This window comes from Naumovozyma dairenensis, chromosome 2, assembly GCF_000227115.2.
Source record: "Naumovozyma dairenensis CBS 421 chromosome 2, complete genome".
Lineage (NCBI taxonomy): Eukaryota > Fungi > Ascomycota > Saccharomycetes > Saccharomycetales > Saccharomycetaceae > Naumovozyma > Naumovozyma dairenensis.
In genome coordinates this window covers 983,525-1,007,079 of record NC_016480.1, presented here as the reverse complement: position 1 = coordinate 1,007,079, position 23,555 = coordinate 983,525, and the positions used below count along the sequence as shown (strand labels likewise).

The following is a 23,555-nucleotide window of genomic DNA, read 5'->3' as shown; positions in this document are numbered from 1 at the left end:
AGGTGTCATCCTGAGAGCTTAAGATACCACCATCAATCTTGAAGGCGTTTTCTCCTAATTTAGTTTCTCCTGCATTCAAAAGCTTCCAACCTGTTTTCTCATCCAATTTCCAGTGAACAACGCTGACACCAATAACGTCAGTTAAATTTTTCAATGCTCTTGTGATCCAGATACGTTGAGCATATGGGCAGCCTGCAGATAAATATAACCAATATCTGCCCCTCTCTGGCTTATATATTGGGTGGGTTTTAGAAATAGTTTCTTCGAAGAAAGTAGTTTCAGTAGTGGACATATTTTTTAGTTTTAATAAAGTGGTGTGGTGTTTATTGATATATTTGTTATTTTTATGGAATGTAAATAATAAACTACGAAAAACAAGAGAAATATAATAAATATAGAAACCAATGTGGCTTTTATACAGCACCAAACCTCGATGTTTAATTCAATAATGTATATTATGCTGAGAAATCATTTACATAAGCTATTTGTATCTCCGCGTTACCTAAGCGTGTCACTTGACTAAGCGGACCTTACTCAGCGGCGCCATGTCATATTCAAAAAAGAAATTAGTAGTAGTTCTTATTAATCGAAAAAAATAACCTTTAGTATTTCTTATTGATTATGAAATTGAAAGTTCAACAAACTCGTACAGAGTCAGCTTTAGATTCCATGCTGAAATAAGGCATTGAAGGTTTTTTGACATATTGCGGGTTCCAAAACAAAATTTCATAAATTATCTATCAAGTAGAGAGTAAATGTAAAACGTGTTTGTCTATTTTCCATTCTTGTATTTTTTAACTTTTGCTTGTATATTCGTTTGAATGATTAGGGTTTTCTACTGAGGTAATAAAAGCCAGCTAGATCTAAATTAGTACACTTATGCAAAACACCAACATAGAACTGTTACTGAAAACAAATGATACTCCCTATAGTTTTTCTTATATATATTATGTGTGTGAAATAGCTGACCAATTAGAATAGTATACAATTGTTTATGCCACGACAGCCTTCAGAAAGACAAAGATTATAACATCTCAAATACTAACTTGCGTTTTCTAAAATCGTATATTGGAAAGGAATAGATCCCACGCAGCTCTAATGCCCACAACAGCAGTTACAAATATGCTACCAACGATAGAAAATTTCAATATCTTCTTTCTGTGGCTTACAAGCCTCGAGAAAGAATTATGATTTGCAGTTCGATCGCCATCATTTGGTCCATCAGCCGGTGTTATTGAATAAAGTGTTACTAATAAGATAACTATCAGGTTGCAGATAATTTCAAATTTATGAACTTCAAGTTTCGGGGATTTCCCAGTACGTTAACCAACATGGAATGATTGTATTTCTCTTTTCCTTCAAAGTTTAACCAGATTGGGCAGCTAACAATAATAAAGGGTTTTCTTTTCACTTTGGTGTAGGTTCTATATATTACTATAGTATATGATTCAACAAACACAAATGATATTTCCAGTTCTGTTTATATATATTTAATTCTTCAAAAACTATCACGGAGTATTATATGTTCGGGTCATATGATAGTTGTCAATATACGTAAGATCTTTAAGCTAGATGAACAAATCTGGATAGGGCATGTCGTGCGGCGAGATGATATTTGTGCTGACTGCTCAAAGCTCGTCACTTTACTCTTACTATCTTTGATCTTTGAAAGTTCTTGTGGGGCCACATTTTTTTGGTATTATGGAAGGATAGTAATTCTTTCAGAAAAACCATTTTGAAAGTCTGAAATATTTGTTTTTTTTGGTCCAGATTTCTCTGGTTCTTGGATGGAATAAGATAACAAAAATCACTGGAAAAGATACGTACTTTAGTTTCAGCTTTAGAAATTACTCTACTTGTCAATAAAACAAAGAGACCACGATTTACACACTTACGATTTTTAGAAGTACGTAAGTAGAAATAATAAGTGTCAACCCCATCTATATATTATCCGCAGATATTCTTTTGGTTCTGATGCCATTTTGGTTCCCGATATGATTAATGGTTCCCCTAGGTAAGGTTAGTAACGTCTTTCATCAGTTGACTGTTCAAGGTATGGTTGTTTCTTCATGTAATCTGGTTATTGATTTCTTGAATAAGAATCCGTTGGTAAGGTTATAGTTGTCTGTCGCACCAAGGCCACTGTTGGTAATTTGGCTCAACAGTCATTTGAGTCTGCTACTCCGCTGTTCTTCATTGGCGACAATACTAGGGAAATGAAAGTCAGTGCTATTGATGGGTCGTTTCTGATAATGATGCAAATGTTTTTGTCTAACGGATGATTTTTTACTATGTGTTAGACAAAAGTTATCTAAAAACTACAAGCGGCGCGAGCGGTCAGACAAAACGTAAGCTGTGATGTCTAAATTATAATGAGGTTTGGTTCACCAATTCAATAAAGTTCAATGCATCATCTTTAGATTCCCAATAATGAAGTCATGAAGATAGTAAAATACAATAGATATCGACTGTTGTCTGATTCATTCTCCGAGTAGTCCTTATCGAACTCATCATCTGTCGATTCATTGCACCAATCATCACCGCTAAGGAAAGCAATAGCACTACGAAGAGTCGCGTTCAGAACTTCACTGTGAATGGTGAGTGTTTTGAATTGTCAAACTAGGGTGTTGTTTCTTCAACAATGTATATAGAAAGTGCACAATTGCTCTTCGTTGAACCAAGAGCTTGGAGTTTGGAATGCTTTGATCTTATTTAAAAGAATGTTCTTAACTTTCTTGCGGCAAATACGCTGGGTAAATTGATTACTATGCACTTATGTGTAATTTCAGAAACTAGTAATGTATACATAAGTTGAATTTGATCTTAATATAGAGGAACTAACTGTATAGTATCTAGCCTTTCAACTAGTTATTAAGGTTCAAATCTACGTATTAAATTTATCAAGTTGAAAGGCTCGTTACATTTTAAGATCTTGGGTAAAAGGAAAGGACTAAATCCAGATAACAGAAAATAAACAAAACTTAACAACGTTAAATTGTTACTTCCCAACTCTCCATTGCACGGAAATAAAAGGCAAATCTTTATTCAACCTTAAGTTTCTTCAATGTCTCCTTCGAATAGATTTAGTACCAATTAATTGGACCTGAAAACAAGTTACATAATAAATATATTTGATGGATAAATAGCAGCAGCTATTTCTTACACAATGGTAGACAGCATAACCGCTTAGAATTGAAAAGAAAAATACATAGAAAAATTTACTAGACTTGGAGCGGCTCCAAGGAATAAAATAAATTGGTCAAATTTTGGGGAAGAACCGACTATGTAATTAACTCAGCTCCTAGTCCACCAAACCTCTCAAACATTCTCTATATTTTTTTATTTTTGTAATTTCTTCTATGTTCCCTTCGAAGTAATCAATTCTCAAGTACTTACGTAGTAATGCTTAATTGAACCATGGTCTGTTGTCTCAGTCATTACAAACTGACCCAAGATGATTGTGTAAGGAGGCATGCAGTTAGGTTTTTTTCGAAATTTCTATTGCGTTACAGCAAATTAAATTATATTCTGGATATTATCCACTTTAAGAATATATTAGAATAGTCTCTTTTAGCACATGGCAGCTGTTCATTCTGTCCATCAAGTTAATCAACTTGAATATTGCCACATTTCTAGTATGAGGAAAAGATGGGCACCTCTTCCTCAAAGTTTATATGTTTTTCACTATTTAAAACGACACTATTTCTTTTTTAATAGAAGAGGATGACATTTAAGTGGAATTTCTTGAAAGAAACGAAGTATATAACGAAATTGTTAATTGATTATAAAAACTCTCGAAAAACAAGAAATTACGTAGCCCTATATTTATTGAACACATTACTAAGATTTATCGTATCCTTTTCTTACTAGTTGTGATGAGTACGGTGCTCCTATCAATCATTTGGGTTACATGTTTCTTTGACTGTGTCAGTTCAATCGCTATATCGTCAATTCTTCTACGTTTCTCAGCAATGCTGCTTTTGCGTGACACTTTTAAAATGGTTTTCCCGTATTTCGCGATGTGGCAAAAATTGTATTTGGATAACATGAAATTAAAAATTTCAACTTGGAAACATAGTCCTATTATATAGAATATCTAGTAGTATTAGATTTATATTCAATTGATAAAAGCTAGTTAGTTCTATCATCTAATCAATCGATCAGTCACGGCAGCACGTTAAAAGGATAATGAGTGTACAAATTTTTGGAGATCAAGTAACTGAAGAAAGAGCTGAAAATGCTCGTATGTCAGCCTTTGTCGGTGCCATCGCTGTGGGTGATCTGGTTAAGAGTACTTTAGGTCCAAAGGGTATGGATAAACTATTACAAAGTGCATCTAGTGATAAAGCTTTAGTTACCAATGATGGTGCTACCATTTTGAAATCCATTCCATTGGATAATCCAGCTGCTAAAGTTTTAGTTAACATTAGTAAAGTTCAAGATGATGAAGTGGGTGATGGTACTACCAGTGTTACTGTGTTAAGTGCGGAATTATTACGAGAAGCTGAAAAATTAATTGAACAATCTAAGATCCACCCACAAACAATCATTGAAGGTTTTAGAATTGCATCCCGTGCAGCTTTGGATGCCTTAGAAAAAGCTGCAGTTGATAACTCTCATGATGAAGCTAAATTCCGTAATGACTTAATCCATATTGCTAAGACTACGCTATCTTCTAAGATTTTATCTCAGGATAAAGAATATTTCTCCAACTTGGCAACTGATGCAATTTTAAGATTAAAGGGATCAACCAATTTAGAACATATTCAAATTATTAAAATTTTAGGTGGTAATTTATCTGATTCTTTCTTGGATGAAGGGTTTATTTTGCAAAAAAAATTTGGTAATAACCAACCAAAGAGAGTGGAAAATGCAAAGATTTTAATTGCCAATACTACATTAGATACAGATAAAGTTAAAATTTTTGGTACCAAATTTAAAGTTGATTCTACTTCGAAATTAGCTCAATTAGAAAAGGCAGAACGTGAAAAGATGAAGAGTAAAATTACTAAGATTTCTAAGTTCGGTATTAATACCTTTATTAATAGACAATTGATTTATGATTACCCAGAACAATTATTTACTGATTTAAATATAAATTCCATCGAACATGCCGATTTTGAAGGTGTAGAAAGATTAGCTTTAGTTACTGGTGGTGAAGTTGTTTCCACATTTGATAACCCAGAAAAATGTAAATTAGGTGAATGTGACTTAATTGAAGAAATAATTATTGGTGAAGAATCATTTTTGAAATTCAGTGGTTGTAAAGCAGGTGAAGCTTGTACGATCGTCCTAAGGGGTGCCACTGATCAAGTTTTAGATGAAGCTGAAAGATCTCTTCATGATGCCCTATCAGTATTATCACAAACCACAAAGGAAACTAGAACTGTTCTTGGTGGTGGATGTGCAGAAATGATAATGTCTAAATCTGTTGATACAGAAGCTCAAAATGTTGACGGTAAGAAAGCTCTTGCTGTTGAAGCATTTGCTCGTGCTTTAAGACAACTACCAACCATATTAGCTGATAATGCTGGGTTTGATAGTAGTGAACTAGTTTCCAAACTAAGGTCATCAATTTACAATGGAATATCTACTTCTGGTCTTGATTTAAATAACGGTACTATTGCCGATATGAGGGAGCTTGGTATTGTTGAGAGTTTCAAACTAAAGAGCGCAGTTGTCAGTTCAGCATCTGAGGCTGCTGAAGTATTATTGAGAGTAGATAATATTATTCGTGCTAAACCAAGAACTGCCAATAGACAACACATGTAAACTTAATAAGCATTATATAATTCATAACTATTAAAAAGACCTTAAACGTGATCATTTAACATCATTACTCTTACACGATTAGACTACATACATAATTTTTGTTTTAAACCAAGCTTTTATACCTCACATGTGATGCGATGTTCTACGATCTTACATTTGTAATATGCATATGATATTTATTATGATGTACAAATTCTTAATTAATAACGATTTGAGTTAGGTTTTGTTTCCTTTCATTTCATTTCATTGCCTTTTGTTTTTACGGTATACCAGAGTATAACAATGCAACCGATGCCTAGAAGTACACATGGGATCCTGCTATACCTTCTTCTTTATTTCACGTAGTCACTTCTAGTTGGAATGAGATTGAATTTCTTGTTTTAATGATTGCAATTCATCTTTCTTTTTAGTCAAATAATTTTCTAAAACCTTTACTTGCTGTTCAATACTATCTAAATCTTCAGTTATGACTCTAATATCTGCCGATGGCGGTTGAGCATTTGATGCATTGTTTAATGTTTGTTGTCTTAGATAATCCAAGAGACCTTCAAATTGTTCCCTTACTACATTTAATCTCTCTGGGTCTATAGATGAAGTGGATGATGCTACAGGTTGATTCCTTTTGGCTTCTGATTTTGTATCTAGCTCTTTCAATTTATTTTCTAATCTTTTAATCTCAGCGTCACTTGTTGAAGGTGATTCATTATCTGTGTTTGTAGTTATTGGAGCAGTCGTGGTTGGCCTAGTAAGGTTTGGTTGATTTGAATCCAAATCATATTTAATTGTTTGTTTATTACAAATATTAGCCAACGCCGGAGGTAATTCCTTTGGAATTGCAGCATTAACATCATTACGTTGCCTTAGACAATGAATGAACAATAGAGCTGGATCTTTATCAATAGAAGCTAAATTTTTTGGATTAATTAGTTCCCAAATCTTCGAGAAATCGCTAGTTCCAATATTAAAAAATTTACTTTTCAAAACGATTGTTAAAGCTGGAAATGTCGCAGTACCATCTGTGAATTTAGTACAAGAATTCCATAAATCTTCATATAATGTTTTATCTTCTGGAGACATATACCAATCCATCTTTGGAGGTTCCTTCTTTGGGATATCAGCATTTTCCTGCTGTTTCATTTTCATTCTTTCTTTAACTAATTTAGCTTTACTTCCTGGGATTAACCATTCAGGTAATTCATCAGGTACTTTTTCAATATTCTTGTTAACCATATCAAAGATCAATCTCATACAGATGACGAATTCTTCAAAATCCAAGTTATCATCATCATCAATATCAGCAAGAAACCAAATCTTGTTTAAGATGGATGAATCTAATTTGGAATTGTAAAGAATGGGTAATACTTGATCATGAGTCACTTTGTTTTCTACTGGTTTCAAACCTGAAAAGATTTGCCAGTATTTTTTGATTTCAAACTGTTCTAATTTAGGCATAGTTGTCTGTAAGAAGGAAGCGTTAATATATGGATTCTGATAGGTAGATTCTGATTAATGCAAGCCCTTCAGTTATTTTCTATCTATTTGTCTACTCTAGCTCTTTTGATATGATATTGCCAGTCCGTAACACTTACAATTGTATAATCTGCACGTACGTATGTAAATATTTCAATATCTCAGACCGTATTCAAATTCAGTTGGAAATTTTCCAAAAGGGGTCTCTGTCTTGTTCTTTTTTCGTCGCGCTGTTTTGTTATAGAAATGATATAATACAAAATAGTATGAGAATGATATATACGTAATGTAGAAATTTATAACTTTTACAAATGGAGAAAGTATAAGGCAAGAAATAAAGACATTAGGCTGGCCAATCATATAATTTACAGAGCTCAGTGATAATGTCCAGTAAATACTTCATGGCATTAGAATATTCTTCGGAGCTTTTTTCTGAGTAAATATTCGATATTTCAATCTGTTCCCTGATTGATTCTGGAAAAAAGAAGAACTGTGTCTGGAACAACAACAATTAAGGACACCTTTTTAACTTATAAGTTCTCTGTTATCAATGATGACAATACGACAATGCTTATTTGGAAAAAATATAAAAAGAAATGATTTCGCCCAGGATCGAACTGGGGACGTTCTGCGTGTTAAGCAGATGCCATAACCGACTAGACCACGAAACCAGTTTCTTATGCTACCAATTGTAAAATATGATTTGGATATAGTTTTGAATCTTGATTTTCTGACGAGAAGACTATAAGATTCTTATGAAATGTATGATTTTGTTGCTTCCTCTTATCTAGTATAAAAATGATAACTAATAAAAGATATAAAGTAACGACTAAAATGTTTCTAATTCCAGCTCGACCCTTAGTCCTTTTATATCTTTCAAAATTATTTTATCTAATCGCTTGCCTGTCATAGTTAGCTTAGATAATCAACGAGCTTATTTAATCATATTTCGTTCTGGAACATTTGATAATTTGGGAATCATATTGTATAATAGACGTACTCCTTAATCTTGTGTTACTCCTTATGTTATTCTGTTTCATTGTAATGCACTGTGTTACTAAAATAGGAGTAGGATAAAGATTGGATAGGACAATAATAGAATGGTAATAGAATGTGAATAGGGATAGGATAGAAATACAGGAGATAAAGTAAAGTTAGTAGTATCTTACTTACATTAGCTCCTAATTAGTTTCTCCACATAATTACGGCTTATGATAATGATGATAAAGTAATAACTTGGTAAGTCAAATAAATTCTAGAAGTTCATATAATATCTCGTTGAAGTCATGCATGCATAAAACAAAATTCGTAATCATGAACACCGCTCTCAAAGTCCTTTCAACTAGGTGCTCCGCAGGACACTCTAAATACTTGTAGGTTTGATTAGGAGAGACTAATCCAGAACGCCTGAGTAAACACTCAGCAAAACCATACAACTTAACCGACCCAATACATAACTCTTAGTACGCATGGCCGGCCGAAACCGTAGACGTGGCTGCAATCAAAAACAATCTTAATAATAATAAGATAACACTTGCATGGCATTAGACTTAATTCAACAAACGATATTCAATTATAATTCAATAAACGTTATACAGCTACAAACATGTATGGTGCATAACATAGTTCGGGTCATTACTTCGAACCTGGTGAACTTCATAATAATAATTCTTGACTTGCTTTTCTAAAACGACTCATAACATCATGACAGTAATTACTCAAATAATAATAAATAAACATACTTCTTTGTGAAACTTTGGCATGACGCCAACAGTTCGTAATCCTAATCGGATATCTTACATCATTAAAATATTTCCGACCCTGATTATGAAGTGCTAGCGTCAATTACAAGTGTCACACAGAAGTATGTTTTATTTTATTATTAAGTGAAAAATTACTGTCATGAAATCAGTCAAAATTATTATGAAGTTGTGAATTATGATCCAACCCTTGTGTTACATTTGTTCATAGGTTGCGTCAGCCATACCAAACTGTTTGAAAGTATCAAATACTGGAATAAGATGTATAGGGTGGGATAATAAGGATAACTATAAGTTATTTGACAGAATTTTGTCCTTAAACCATTCTCAAAGGTTCTCTTTTATGGTATTCAAGCGCTTTTAGTTGTGAGATTTTGGTGCGAAGGAGTAATAGACACGTTTATGATATGTGTAATGCTTAAAAGTTGGGTCTATTTACTGACGTCCCTCTACTCAATTAAGGAAAGTGTCTGTAAGACAAGCATGATGGGATAATGAAATAACTATAAGCATTGAAATGGAGATAAATATATCTAAGGAACTATTTCCACAGTAAGTAATACTGACGCAAATAAAAGAAAGAGATATAATTACATGGTATAAGGACATGGGATAAGTATTTCTAACTCATAATGTTTGATAATAATTTAAAAAAACACTTCCAAAGCTAATCAATATTTTAGTAAATATTTTATATTCTATAAATCCATGTATTATGATAGATAACTATTATAATCGTTTATCCAATCCAGCAAAAGACGAAGTACCCCTTTTATTACCTGCCAATCAAGGTAAATTCTAAATTTTCAGAAAAGGAACTTTTAAAGTCTTATAAGTATTTCATAGGGTATATGTACTTAAAATGAATATTATATGGGACCATGAATTGATAAAGGAAAAGGACTACTTCTGTCAATCACAATTTTATTTATTTATTTATTTATTTAAGAGTGCTTCGGTTTGTCTTTTTCCGTTATTTATCCCCTAAAATTTAAAAGCTTTTATTCTTTAATAGTAAATATTTAATTGAATATTTAGAATAGTCATTCTCACAACTAGTAATTTTAGCTAATTCAACAATTTTATCATACAGTATGAATAGACTGAATAGACTGAAGAAAATATTTAAGAATATATAATAACATTTAAGAATTTTAAAGATTTTTTAATAATATTTAATCAAACGCAAGGTTTGGAAGATCTGTGGCAGCATTTATCCTATCCATGAATTCCTTCCTTCGTCCTAATTGATCTGGCAGCGTAGAATAAGTTCCAGCAGTATTTCTAGCTCGAGTTATAAACCTTCTAAAGTCGGCCACCATCTTATTGACATTCAAGGTATCCTTTAACTCGATCACATTTCCTGAAGAGTCGCTAGCACCTCCTTCGTTACCATTGAACATAATGGGATGCACATTCAGCAGCTCTATAACCTTTGAGATACCAATCCTCTCGACTAGTAGCGTTAGGAAATCAATAGCATCAATTGTGTTACATCCCAGCATCTCGCAGCTAAAAGAAGACAGTTCCACTGATAAAACAACTGTAACTTCATGTAGATACTTCAAATATCCAACTGCCATGCTTACAAAGTTGACATACAGCAGAGATAACCAGTATTTTAAAGCTAAAGGGTTCTGACATTAAGGAATGAATGTAATCTCTACGACGTCGAAGATATTTCTTATCTCTTGATAGAAATTTACAATAAGTTTGGTATACCTTTAATAAAGAAACATCACCAGCATTGTCATAAGACACTTCAAAGGAAGAATCACCCCTCGGTACGATAGTAAAACATAGAGCCAAAGCTAGAACACAGTTTATATACATCGCTCCCCAAACAGCAAAAGCCAGTTCTTTCTTGTTCTCCAAGAAAAGTTTATTCTGGCAGCAGATTTGGAAGGATGTTAAATTTACCATCATGTTTACGAGACCCCATCTTTTCAACACCTTTATAATCGAATGGAATTGTTCAACGGGATTTGTAGTAATATTTCCCACTGAGGGCAGTCACGTTTCAATCTGGAAAAGGATCCTGGGTTTTCAGTGAGTTTCTTAAAAGTCGAATTACCGGAATTCCGTTTACTTTCTGGAAATTTTTTTATCAATTCGTTGATAGATTCCTCATATACCTTCGGATCAAGTGTGTGGGTTGCCACCTGGAATGCCTCTATCACTCTCCCCTTTGTGCTCCTAATTAAACTCCAGTACAAATGGGTCAGTTAAACTGATCAAAAGAGAAAAATAAGAATAATAGAGTACTTTAATGTACAGTTCATATATTGTAATACATGAATCTATATTATATAGAATGATATAGAAAAGAAGTAAACAATAATAATTTTAACTTATTGGACTAAATCTATTACAACACTACCTAATAGTCTAATAGAAAAAATTATGTCTGCTCCATTCAACGCTTTACAATCTATGAATAACCTTCGCCAACAGTCAGGAGGTCTGTGTTGTATTGGACACTATGTTATAAGCTAACGTATATAAGTACCCATTTTGGGACCTCTTTGACTGCTGAATATTTTGCGTATCTGTTATATTTATTATAGTATTTTTGTTAGGTACTTAATCAAGAATATTGTGAATTAACGAATAACTCTTAGCACTTTGAATACTTTTAAGTTTATTACGTTTCATCTCAATTGTGACACAAAATTAAATCAACTTTTGAAGGGAGCCGTTCGTGAAGGTAACGGAGTTTGTTTGTATTCTACCGTCATAATGGTTACTGTTGCAATCCCGTTGAGATGAAGAATCCTGGTGTTTTCCGACCAAAAAATCTATCCGTCCCAGGCCTGAGAGTACCTCCCTCATCCCTTCACTTTCTGACTGACAACTGAGATATAACACGAGAAATGACGACGGTGTTTTCTTTTCCTTTGTGACACGAAAAAAGTTTACGCGTCTTGAATTTTTTCATTTTCGTGTCTTTTTTCTTCTTTGTGAAAATGTTTCAAAATTTCGTGTTTGTAACATTTCTAAAGTATGCAATCCTCGAAGAGGGCTACGTGAGTTTAACTAGTGAACAACAATGAAGAATGCGGATCCTTATAGTTTAGTACATTACGTTTCCCCATTCAGCAACAAATTTATCTCTTATTCTCAAATTAGGATGGATCTTCAAGAAGTTTATTTTGGTTCTGGTTTGGTTTTGCTTTGTAGGCGCCAGAAGATACGAACGAGGTTACTTACGATAATGATTGATTATCTTCTTTCTAATCTGTCTTCAAGGAGTTCATGTAGTCGACAGGCTATTGCTTATTATTATCTTTATTTAATATAACAACTCACTGTTTATTGAAAAAGGACTATTTGGTCTTCATCTCCTTGCTCACTGCCATTAGCAAACTGAACCGAATTGAACTGGAAGTATTTCAACCTGTATATGCGAAGGCACCACTGTTACTAAACCCAATCATGATAAATTATAATCAACGTTCGCTTTTACTGGTGATAGTATCACTTTTCTATTTATTAATATTCAAAGACACTTCAATATTTGTTCAATCATTACCATATGAGGCATACCCAGTGAATAAACAATTACCTCCTGTTGCAAGAATTAATGAACAATTCCAATTCCAAATATCAAATGATACGTACAAATCTAACGTAGATAAATCTTCACAAATATCATACCAAACTTTCAATTTACCAAGTTGGTTAACGTTCAATTCAGAATCTCGTACAATTTCTGGTACACCTTCTTCTTCAGTTTTACACAATGACATTGATACATTTTATTTCAATTTCATCTTGGAAGGTACCGATTCGGCTGATAACATGGCTATAAATAATACATATCAATTAGTAGTAACAAACAAAAAAAGTATAGAAATAGCCTCAGATTTCAATTTACTAGCTCTTTTGAAAAATTATGGTAACACTAATGGGAAAGATGGTCTAATCATATCACCCAATGAAATATTTAACATCACTTTTGATAGATCTGCCTTCACAGATAGAGATTCCATAGTAGCATTTTATGGTCGTTCCAAGCAATATAATGCTCCATTACCAAATTGGTTATTTTTCGATTCAAATACTTTGAAATTTAGTGGGACTGCTCCCGTTGTCAATTCTTTAATAGCTCCTGAAATGTATTATGATTTAACTTTGATTGCAACCGATATCGAAGGTTACGCAGGTATTGAATTACCATTCGAATTAGTTATTGGGGCTCATCAATTGACTACATCCATTCAAAACACTTTAATCATTAATGTCACTGATTCAGGAACCTTTAATTATGACATCCCATTAAATTATATATTCTTAGATGATGAAGAAATCTCATCTAGTGATTTAGGATCCATTCAATTAGTCGACGCTCCAAATTGGGTCACTTTAAGTAATTCAACATTATCAGGATCATTACCTAGCGATCTATTAGATTCTTCATATAATGGTACCTTCTCAGTTTCTGTTTACGATAAATATGGTGATGTTATTTATTTAAACTTCGAAGTAGTTTCCACTACTGACCTATTTGCTGTATCATCGTTGCCAAATATTAATGCCACTCGTGGTGAATGGTTCCAATCTAGTTTTTTACCATCACAATTCACTGATTTTGATAACACTAATGTATCAATTTTCTTCCCGAATACCACCGAAACTCATGATTGGTTAAGTTTCCAACTATCAAATTTGACTTTACAAGGTGATACCCCAATGGATTTCATCTCTTTGGAATTAGGTGTCAAAGCAGAAAAAAAATCAAAATCTCAAGATTTAACTTTTACAATTATAGGTATGGATCCTAAATCTAAAAATCATTCATCATCATCGTCAACTACTACTAAAAATAGTACTTCCAGTCATTCGTCAACAGTAATAACAACACGTTCTTCTTCCACTTCTTCATCCCATTCTTCAACGTCATCTTTCACAGCCACAATAACCTCCTCCTCCTCCTCCTCCTCCTCCTCATCGTCATCGTCTTCAGCAGCAGTAGCAGCAGTTACTAGAAACACAAATAACTCTAATTCTAAGACTATTGCCATTGCATGTGGTGTCGCCATTCCAGTTGGTGTTATAATTATCGTAATTATACTATTTTTCTTATTTTGGAGACGCAAAAATGAGAAAAAGAATTCTGATAATGAAAACAAAAATAATGACATAGAAAATGGCCCACCATTTGCTCCAGTTACTCCTTTGAATAATCCATTTGATGATGATGATGATAATGATGATAAGAAGAATAAAGACCCATCGATGAGAGGTATCTCTGATTTACGTGAGCTACCATTAGATAATTCATCCTTTTCAAGCAATTCTTCTCGATCTTCATCAATTAATGATGAAAAATTACCTTATAATGATCCATTAAATTCACAAAGTCAAGAAATCTTAATACCAAAGACAGAATCTCATAATAGTTTAATCTTTGATCCTAATAATATGTCATCATCATTATATATGAATATGCTTCCATCAAATAAAAAATCATGGAAATATAATTCAAAATTATCTCCTACGATAATATCACATTCTAATAGAGACAGTTCTATTTCATTAAATACTGTCACCACTTCAGAATTATTAAATACTGAACTTTCAAATGATTCACCAATACCGAAAGATCCTAAGAAATCTACATTAGGTTTAAGAGATTCTGTATTTTGGAGTTCAAACTCAATGAAACAACAAAAAGGAATTTCAACGATGACTCCATCATCATCGATATCATTCACAAATAATAGTAATGGTAAAAACAATAATAAAAATAATAATGTTCTACCATCATTATCGGAATTAACATATCCTGAACCAGCAAGACATGCAAGCAATAATGATAACCAAAGTAATCGAACACCACGAACTGTAGTATCATCTTCTTCAAGTGATGATTTTATTCCAGTTAAAGATGGAAATAATTTTAAATGGATACATTCCAATGATGTTAATAGGAAACCAAGTAAGAAAAGATTAGTAAAATTTCCTAATAAGGGTATAGTTAATATTGGGCAAGTGAAACATTTTGAAGGCCATGTCCCAGAAGAAATATGATACGACATTCTCTTAAAGGATAACAAATACGAAAGGACTCTATTGTAACAAGTTAACGAAGAAATATATATTTATATGTACCTCCATCATAATTAATTAATTATATTCAAAAATCTAAAACAAAATAATTTAATGAGACTAAATTTTTACGATTGCGTTTGCTTTCTTTAGGGGAACGAATCTAAACTACTAAATCCATCTTTATTATTAACATCATTATTTAAATATACATCTTCATCTTCATCTTCATTATCATCCCCATTTAAACTGGCTCTTAGGATTAATCTTTCAGAAAATTGATGAATAATCATGGGACCAACATCACAACCAACAAGAGAAGACATTTTAATCCTCGGTTGATTTAATTCATGATTGTTGTTGTTTCTGGTAGTAGTATAATCGTATTTTGGTAAATTTTCGTCTTCTTTACATTTAACCCAATTAACGTCCCTATCAAATTGTAAAAGCTCATTCTCATTATTAATTGATTCATGATTCAAAGAATAATGAGGATGATGCCCTAATTGTAATTCCACTGCGTTAATAACAATCTGGAAAGTTACCATATTATCTTTAATTTTAGGTAATTTTTCCAAATGAGAAATTAAACTATTCAAACTTGATCTAAATTCATCGAATACTTCTGATTCACTTAGAATTTGGTTATCTTCATCATCATCACCATCATCTCTGGCGTTATTTGTTGTGGTTGTGATATGTTTAAATTCTCCAAAATCTAGGACATATTTCTCAACACAAATTTCGTTGGATTTATTAATGATACAAAGGGAAATATGGTAAATATGATTCAATTTAGATAATAGATCCAAGATTAATTCTTCAATGTATGATTGTAATTGTGGATGTCTATTAATAGGGGTGAATTGAGGTAAATTGAATGTTTGATATGTAGTAAAATCGAACGTTGTAGATGGGTATACGTTTCTATAATATAATATTAGATTTATGTATGATTTAAGATATATTTTGAGCCACTTAGTTATCCATTTGTTCATTTAAATATAGTTTGGGAGTATCTATTTATCCAAAAAAAGTTGATTTTCTTTTGTATTTGTATATAAGAATTAAAGATTATAATAGCTTATGTAACATTACTATTTTTATTGTTGTTTTTAATTTTAGCTTAAAAATAGAAAGACAAAATATTTTAGAAACGAAAACCATTATAAATAGCATTAAAAATAATAACAAAGACCATATGATTATACTTCTTTTATTCAATGGTTCTTTTGTTAATATTCGTAAAGGATTTATTAATTCATAAAAGATATTGCAGTTTTCATAAGGAGTATCTATTTGTCGAATGGTGGTAGGATATGCACCACTATTATCATCATCGTTTGTATTATTATTCATACGACGAAATATCCTTATAAATTTTCTAAAGAGGCAGCAATTTCATCCAATTCCTTTTGAGCTTCTTCATATTTGGCAGTAATTTCTTCATGTTTCTTTTCCCAATCATCTCTTTCTTCTTCCAAAGCGATCACTTTTCTACCTAATTGTTCAGCATTCAAATCAGATTCTCTTAATTTTTCAATAGTTTCCTTCAATTTAGCATCACTTTCTTCCAATTCTTCTTCTAAATCTTGATTTTTCTTAGTGAAATTTTCATTATTTGATTTCAAATTAGTTGAGTCTTCTGCTAATAATTTAGTCTCCTTCAATTCATCTTCTAATTTTTCCACTTCATCTTCTAATTGTTGATTCTTAGTGGACAAAGATTTGATTTCATTTTCCTTTTCTATGTTTTCTTGTTCAACTTGTTTGAATTGTTCTTTCAATTCTTCATACTTTTCTTGCCATGATTCAGCTTCCAATTTCAAGTTATTTAATTTCTCTCTAATCTTATCCATTATGATTTGTTATTGTGCTTGTTTGTTGTGATGAAGGTGCAAGTAAATATATAATATATGAAAATATAATATAATATAATATAAGGTCTCTTAAAATTGAGAACAGATCAACAAGATCAAATAAAAAATGGGCCTATTTTATTTAATTTAAAGATAGATATTTCACAAACAGTAAAGAACTAAACGGGAGGGAAGCTTACTTACTTACTATGATCTCTCGATCTCTCGATCAATCCACTGCGCCAAAAATTGTCAAAGTTGTCAAAAAATACAGACAGCTCACCAAAAAACGTTATGGCCGTCGACAACGATGTTTCTGGGTTCCCCCCCCCCCATTTTTTTGGCGGGTTTCCTCGTGGGGGAAGTCTCGTGGGCCCACGCCCGCTTTGGGTAATTCATACTACGTGTCCGCCTTTCCCAATCGGGAAATGCACACGTAAAGTAAAGTAAAGTAAACTAAAAGATATACGATATCTAATCGCTATAATGGCAATAGAATAGTGAATCAGTCAATGGTATGGGATGCAGATCAGCGGAGGATTTACAGTTTCGCATATATATATATATATGTACATCTATGACAATGGTGTAAGGGCCTTGAGGACAGCAAGTGGAAGTTCTTGGTCCTTCTTCATTACCTTTCGAGTAGTTCTCAATAATTTATAGATATCTTCTTGACCCTTGTATGATTCGATAAAATCTTCAATTAGGATGTTCTTAGATTCAGTTGAACGATAATCAAATGCTATAGATATTAACGTATGGAAATTGTCTGCCATGCTTTTATTATTCTTACATTTATTGGTCCATTTGTTGAAATTATCCATGAACCATTTCCAAAAGATATCTCCAACACTTAAACTCACATCACTGCAATCAGATTCTTGTTTCTTCGATGCAACAACAACGCGATTAAAATTGGAGGAAATACCTTCTAGAATTAGAGGAACTAATTCCAACTCTAAATTAGAATCAATATAATTCAAAACTTTCATAACAACTTCTTCAGTCTTATTCGTATATCCTGCATAACTCCAAAGTTCATGATGGAAAAGCTCTTGAACTTCCTTACTGCTCTCACCCTCTAGTCTGACGTTAGCCATCAATCTATCATAATCTTTAGCATAATTAATAAACCTTTTCCATTGTTTACCGTTAGTAAATTGTTCCACATTAACAAGAAATATACTGCCAATTAATTTAAACGGAATTAAATTACCACTAATTTTTAGGTTATCACTTCTCAATAAATCATAATATTTTTCATTGATCTTAATTATTTCAGGATGATTCTTGAAAATTATAGAAATGTATGACAAAGTTTCCAATTCAAATGCTTCATATCTTCTTGATTTAGTTAACTCCCAATTAATTGTACTACTTTCACCTACTAATTTCTCAACTATCTCATTAAATTTTTTCTCATTATCATAGTAATCTCCAGAATATTTAGAATAGCATCTTTCAAGGTTCAATAAGATACTCATTGCTATTGAAAGTGGTTCCCAAAGGTTATCATCATGAGCATCACGATCTTTCAATTGATCAATCAAATGGTTTGTAATTTTGAAAAGCCCCTTAATATGAATGGGTTTACAATAATGTACATTATTAATAATGGCAGACAAATCTTTCAAAATCTTAATTAAATTGATACGATCCAATGTGGTGGAACCACCAATAGTAGTAGTAGTAGTAGTAGTATTGGAGATGAATTGATCATAATAAATTTCTGATTCATACGAAACTCTATACATGGCTTGAGATTCATTATTACATAAGAAAATTGGATGATTTAAAGTCAATGTTCTATCAGTCATCAAGACATTTTCATAATCTAATTTATTATCCATTGGTAATTTAATTAATAATGGGATATGATATGGAACATTTTCAATCTTATCAAGTGGGGCATAACCATCTAGAAATCTATTTTGAATCAATTTCGTTTTCTTGGAGTCATCTTCATCTTGCTTTACAGAAAGTAATGGGAACCCAGGCAATCTTGTCCATGAACTGATGAAATTTGGTATATTTTCAGATTTTAAGTATTTACCAATTTGATTCCAAATATCCATAAGTTTACATGGTTTCAAATGTAAATTGTTATTCTCTGTTTTTTCTTGCTGAAACAATGATGCAAATGCGTTACTCAATAAATCAACATGATTTCCATCTTCTTGTTGTTGAATAGTTAATTGTAAAGATCTTAACATTATGATCCCCTTTATGTATGAATCATTGTCAAATACATCATTTGTCACTAGTATATCTTTCCTCTTTTTTTCATTCTCTTCTTTAATCATCGCTGAATTTTGATGAATAGTCATAGATGATAGTGAATGGTTATGTACGTTATTTAATTGAGAATCTATCATACCAATCAAATATTGATCATCATACCAATAAGAAGATGAATCTTCATGCATTTCATTTCCAGAATTTGTTAAATGGATGGCTAACCATGTTGCAAATGATTCATTAAACCACATATGTTCCCATGAATCAAATGAAATATAATTACCTATCCATTGATGGACTAACTCATGAACAATCAATTGTTCTAATTGATTTCTTAAAGAATCATTAGCTAATTGATGTGGAGTTAATAAAAGATGATTCATTTGAATCACAATCAAACCGAAATTTTCCATTGCCATGTCTGCTAAATTTGGTAATAATACAAAATCTAATTTCGTTTTAAAACCATTTTTAAATATTGATGCAAAATTGAATTGGAAAAATTTCTCCAAGAGTGGAACATATTTTTGAATGGTATCCAATGTGAATGTGGCATCATTAATTCGAATTGGTGAATATACAGACACTGAGAAATCTTTACTTTCGGGTGATGATGATGATGATGGGATTTTTGCGGTAATAACTTCAAGTTGATTACTTATAACAAATCCAAATAAAGATGTAGTCATCAAAGGTGTTTTATTAAAAGTTGTTAATGTACAATTGGAACGCACGCTTTTCTTTTCAACAACTTGTTCAATTGGTGCGTTTGATAATACAGTCAAACCCTTTGTGGTAATAATAGATAATTCAATGACAGATTTTGAGGATAATTCATCGATGCAAGGGAAAATGTATCTTGCAAATGAAGGTTGACAATGGGTGGCAATAATGAAATTATCTTTCTTACTGTTGTTTTTTAACAATGTTTTAAAAACACCATAAGTTGATGTTTCATTTATCGAACCAGTATAGGATAGTTGAATCTCAAATGTTGTTGATGAAAGCGATAATGATTGCGCATTGTTTTCCGGTTTTAATATGACTAATTGATTAATTTCATCATAGTTGATTGACAAGTTTGTTTTACTATCATCTTTGGTAGAGTAAAGAATATGAGCAGAAGTAACCGCCAAATTTTTAGAGTGTAGTTTAATTTCCTTTAAACTAGTTGCATTTGTCAATAAAGTTGCAGCAATGGTCACTATCCCTTTAAAATTTGTCTTTGATGGGTCAATGTCCAATTGTAAATTGTATTGGTCAATATTAAATCCGTTTTGAATTGAGAGGGGAGTAGCCATCGTTGAGAGGTTCTATTTTCTTTTCTTTTCTTTTTCCTTTCTTCTTTCTCAGTGCAGTAACAATTCAAATGATCTGTGTCCAGATTCTATTCTCAATTTAGGACTTATTATTGTTGTGGTGCAGACTTGCGGAATTATTAGCATTCCTCTTTACTGGTTGCTTGTATGTAAAAAAACAAACTTGCTCATCTTAAATTATTATTCAATGACTGAATAGATCTCTCGGGCTGTTAAAAAAAGGATGGGGCTCCACAGAGGGTAACCTCTTTTAACCGCCTTTGTTTTTCGTAAACAACCAACAACAACCAACAATAATAACATAACATAACAAAATACTCCTTAGGAGAACTTCTTTCTTCACAGATTTACGACGTTCATGTCACATGTAAACTTATCTATACATAGTTATAAGGCATTATTCCCTACTTAGTAAGGACCTTCTGGGCAAACTTGCACTTGTAAGAAAGTGTCAAAGACTGAACAACAAAATTGCAAAAGAAAAAAATCAGTTTCAATATCGATTGTCGACTTGATTATTACTAACCAATAAGTAATCTATTTACTTATCCTTAAGCTAAGTAGCTTTGACTATTGATTAAAAATTCTACATTCTGGACAATTCATATTGACTTCTCGCTGTTACCTTCCTTTAAACGATATATTAACTTATTTGTGAATGGTTAGCAATCCACCCACCATTGGTTCTTTTCAACATTTCAAATAAATTGAAGATTGGGGTTTTGAGGATTCCTATATGGAAGTTTCAGGGTTGCTATTCAAAAATACGTCACTGAGTTATTAACCCGTTCAAAAAGGTTTTCTCAAGGGGGGGGGGGGGGGGTTAGAAAGCAAGAAATGGCCAAGAATCGACAATGAATGGATTTGATATGGGGGCATTGTAACCACCCCAATGAATATCATCATTATTTGTCTTATTTTCTCCTCAAGTTTGTAGCCATAGACAAACGGAAAATGTCCCAAAAACATTGTGTGTGAGACGCGTCAGAAACAACGTACGTGTGTAAAAGATCAGCCGTACATTGGAAGGAGTCATTACCCGGAAATCTCAAAACAAAAAATATTTCAGCAATGAGTTATTCGTTGCCGCATTTGTATTCTGTTGTGTCATTCATTACGATTTCAGGCGATTTGGAGGAATAAATAACCTCAGCAAACAGTGCCTCTCATTATAAGGCACCAAAAACCCTAAACCATCAGGTTCGGGTTTTGGACTGGGGCTTGTGTAGGGTACAGAGACCGACGCCATTTATACTAACGACAGAGAGACATACACACACACACACGGACTGACGGACAATGGAAAGGAAACTAAGTAACTAACTATTACGTAGGATGACCCTCTCTCCGGGAAACCCAGACATTTTAGGGGAGCCCTATCAGATTTGATCAAATTTCCTTTCTCAAACACATCTCTTGCCATCTCATAAATAAATTTGTATAGTTATCTCCAAAATTAACCTTAGAAAGAGCAACTTTTAGACTTACTATATCTTATAAATAGGATATCCCTCTTGTTGGTATCTTTAACTTCTTAAAAACATACAATTTTGACTACTTGTAATATTTAATACCATTTTGGTATCAACTTTCAAGAAACACTCATTTTTGCGTTATATCAGAAAAAGCTACTTTGTTTTCCAATATAAAAAAAATAACATGTCTTCAAGATTAGTTATCGGTACCACTGCGGCAACTATAGCTACCCTAACAAGTTATATCCTATACAACAACAACAAAACCAACACTAGTTTACCTGCAAGAGTCAGAAATAAAGATAATCCAATCTACATAACATTCGAGAAGTTACAAGATTTGAACTCCTCCTCAAACACAAATTACAACAAAAAACTTGTCAAATATCACCTCCCACCATATTCAGAACATTGGTCATCTAAATTAAAACAGGGAATCCAAGATGATCTATCAGCCTTGAAGACTACTTTTTGGAACCCCTCTTCTCAACATATGGAAACTGAACAAGAAAGACAAATAAGAGATGATCTTCAAAACAAGAAAAAATATGCATTAAGTCAATATAATGACGCAGTCAAAGCATTCAATGAATTCATTGATAACTCAAAATATAATAACAAAGAATGGTTATACAATAGTGTCAAGAATCAAGTAATTGATGCAAAAGAAGCACTAGATCAAGCCATATATAACATGAACCATCAAGAAAACAATTCCTCAATTTTGAGGCCCAAGAAGGTGAATGTGGATGCTGTGGCAAATCAAGGGGTTTTCGGATGGGGTGATACCGCTCAAGAATTCGCTAGAGAGGAATTAGAACAAAATGGTAATCCAACTCCTTCCACTACTAGTGCTAACGAAACTTTAAATAAATTCACCAAAAAGGCTAAAGACAAAGGTTGGTTTACATCAAATGATAACAAGGTAGAAAAACCAGATCTTGAGGATGAGAAATTGATGGCTGAAGGAGCTTTGAAAGGTTTGGAAGGTTGGGGTGAAAATGCTGCTCAATTTGCTAAGGATGAATATGAAGATATTAAATGGCAATTCTCAAATTCCACAGAAAAATTAAATGGTAAAATTGATGAAGCTACACAAAAATTGAATGAAGCACAGAGGAAAGTTAATGAAACAAAGCAAAAATGGTGGGAATTTGGGGAAAAGAAAAATGATGAACTTTATAAAGAAGCTCAAAGACAATATGAAAATGCAAAAGTAGAATTAGATAATGCAAATAAATCTTTACAAGATTGGAATGATAAAATATCGGGTAAATTTTGGGAGAAAACTGATAAATCAATTGACAGTTTGAAAAAGGGTTCCAATGAAGTAAATGAATCTGTTCAAAGAAATATGAATAAAGCACAAGATTATGTTCAAGATAAGAAATAAATACCCTCTTTTGTTGAGCTTCTAATTTTTATTTTTTATTAGATGTTTTTCGTATGAAATTTTTCGAAGTATTTTTTACTACATATATAATATATGACGGTCTCAATATTTTTATCTTTCTTTACATAAACTAATGAATGTTGTAATAAGACAACTAAAAAATTATGCTAAGACACCACTTCTGTAATAGCTTTCTAGGAAGGCCTTGCTTATGT

At 32.4% G+C, this 23,555-nt stretch overlaps 7 protein-coding genes and 1 non-coding gene across 8 annotated transcripts; 3 read left to right on the top strand and 5 right to left on the bottom strand.

Moving 5' to 3' along the window:
* Window positions 1-4,188: 4,188 nt before the first annotated feature.
* CCT2 (chaperonin-containing T-complex subunit CCT2) lies at window positions 4,189-5,772 on the top strand (the record flags this gene model as incomplete). Its single annotated transcript, XM_003668626.1, has 1 exon — window positions 4,189-5,772. One exon carries the CDS (start codon window positions 4,189-4,191, stop codon window positions 5,770-5,772), a length of 1,584 nt encoding a protein of 527 aa, XP_003668674.1.
* A 351-nt stretch (window positions 5,773-6,123) lies between these two features.
* END3 (End3p) lies at window positions 6,124-7,224 on the bottom strand (the record flags this gene model as incomplete). The annotated part of the gene is made up of 1 exon (XM_003668625.1): window positions 6,124-7,224. One exon carries the CDS (start codon window positions 7,222-7,224, stop codon window positions 6,124-6,126), a length of 1,101 nt encoding a protein of 366 aa, XP_003668673.1.
* A 615-nt stretch (window positions 7,225-7,839) lies between these two features.
* On the bottom strand, window positions 7,840-7,913 carry NDAI0Btrna18V. The gene has a single exon. It is a non-coding gene; the product is annotated as a tRNA-Val (tRNA).
* Window positions 7,914-12,437: 4,524 nt separating this feature from the next.
* On the top strand, window positions 12,438-15,035 carry AXL2 (Axl2p; the record flags this gene model as incomplete). Its single annotated transcript, XM_003668624.1, has 1 exon — window positions 12,438-15,035. One exon carries the CDS (start codon window positions 12,438-12,440, stop codon window positions 15,033-15,035), a length of 2,598 nt encoding a protein of 865 aa, XP_003668672.1.
* Window positions 15,036-15,202: 167 nt separating this feature from the next.
* Window positions 15,203-16,051, bottom strand: REV7 (Rev7p; the record flags this gene model as incomplete). Its single annotated transcript, XM_003668623.1, has 1 exon — window positions 15,203-16,051. One exon carries the CDS (start codon window positions 16,049-16,051, stop codon window positions 15,203-15,205), a length of 849 nt encoding a protein of 282 aa, XP_003668671.1.
* Window positions 16,052-16,426: 375 nt separating this feature from the next.
* On the bottom strand, window positions 16,427-16,912 carry TPM2 (tropomyosin TPM2; the record flags this gene model as incomplete). Its single annotated transcript, XM_003668622.1, has 1 exon — window positions 16,427-16,912. The coding sequence occupies one exon, from the start codon at window positions 16,910-16,912 to the stop codon at window positions 16,427-16,429; it is 486 nt and encodes a 161-aa protein (XP_003668670.1).
* A 575-nt stretch (window positions 16,913-17,487) lies between these two features.
* Window positions 17,488-20,454, bottom strand: TMA108 (Tma108p; the record flags this gene model as incomplete). Its single annotated transcript, XM_003668621.1, has 1 exon — window positions 17,488-20,454. The coding sequence occupies one exon, from the start codon at window positions 20,452-20,454 to the stop codon at window positions 17,488-17,490; it is 2,967 nt and encodes a 988-aa protein (XP_003668669.1).
* A 1,677-nt stretch (window positions 20,455-22,131) lies between these two features.
* Window positions 22,132-23,340, top strand: OM45 (Om45p; the record flags this gene model as incomplete). The annotated part of the gene is made up of 1 exon (XM_003668620.1): window positions 22,132-23,340. One exon carries the CDS (start codon window positions 22,132-22,134, stop codon window positions 23,338-23,340), a length of 1,209 nt encoding a protein of 402 aa, XP_003668668.1.
* Window positions 23,341-23,555: the final 215 nt, after the last annotated feature.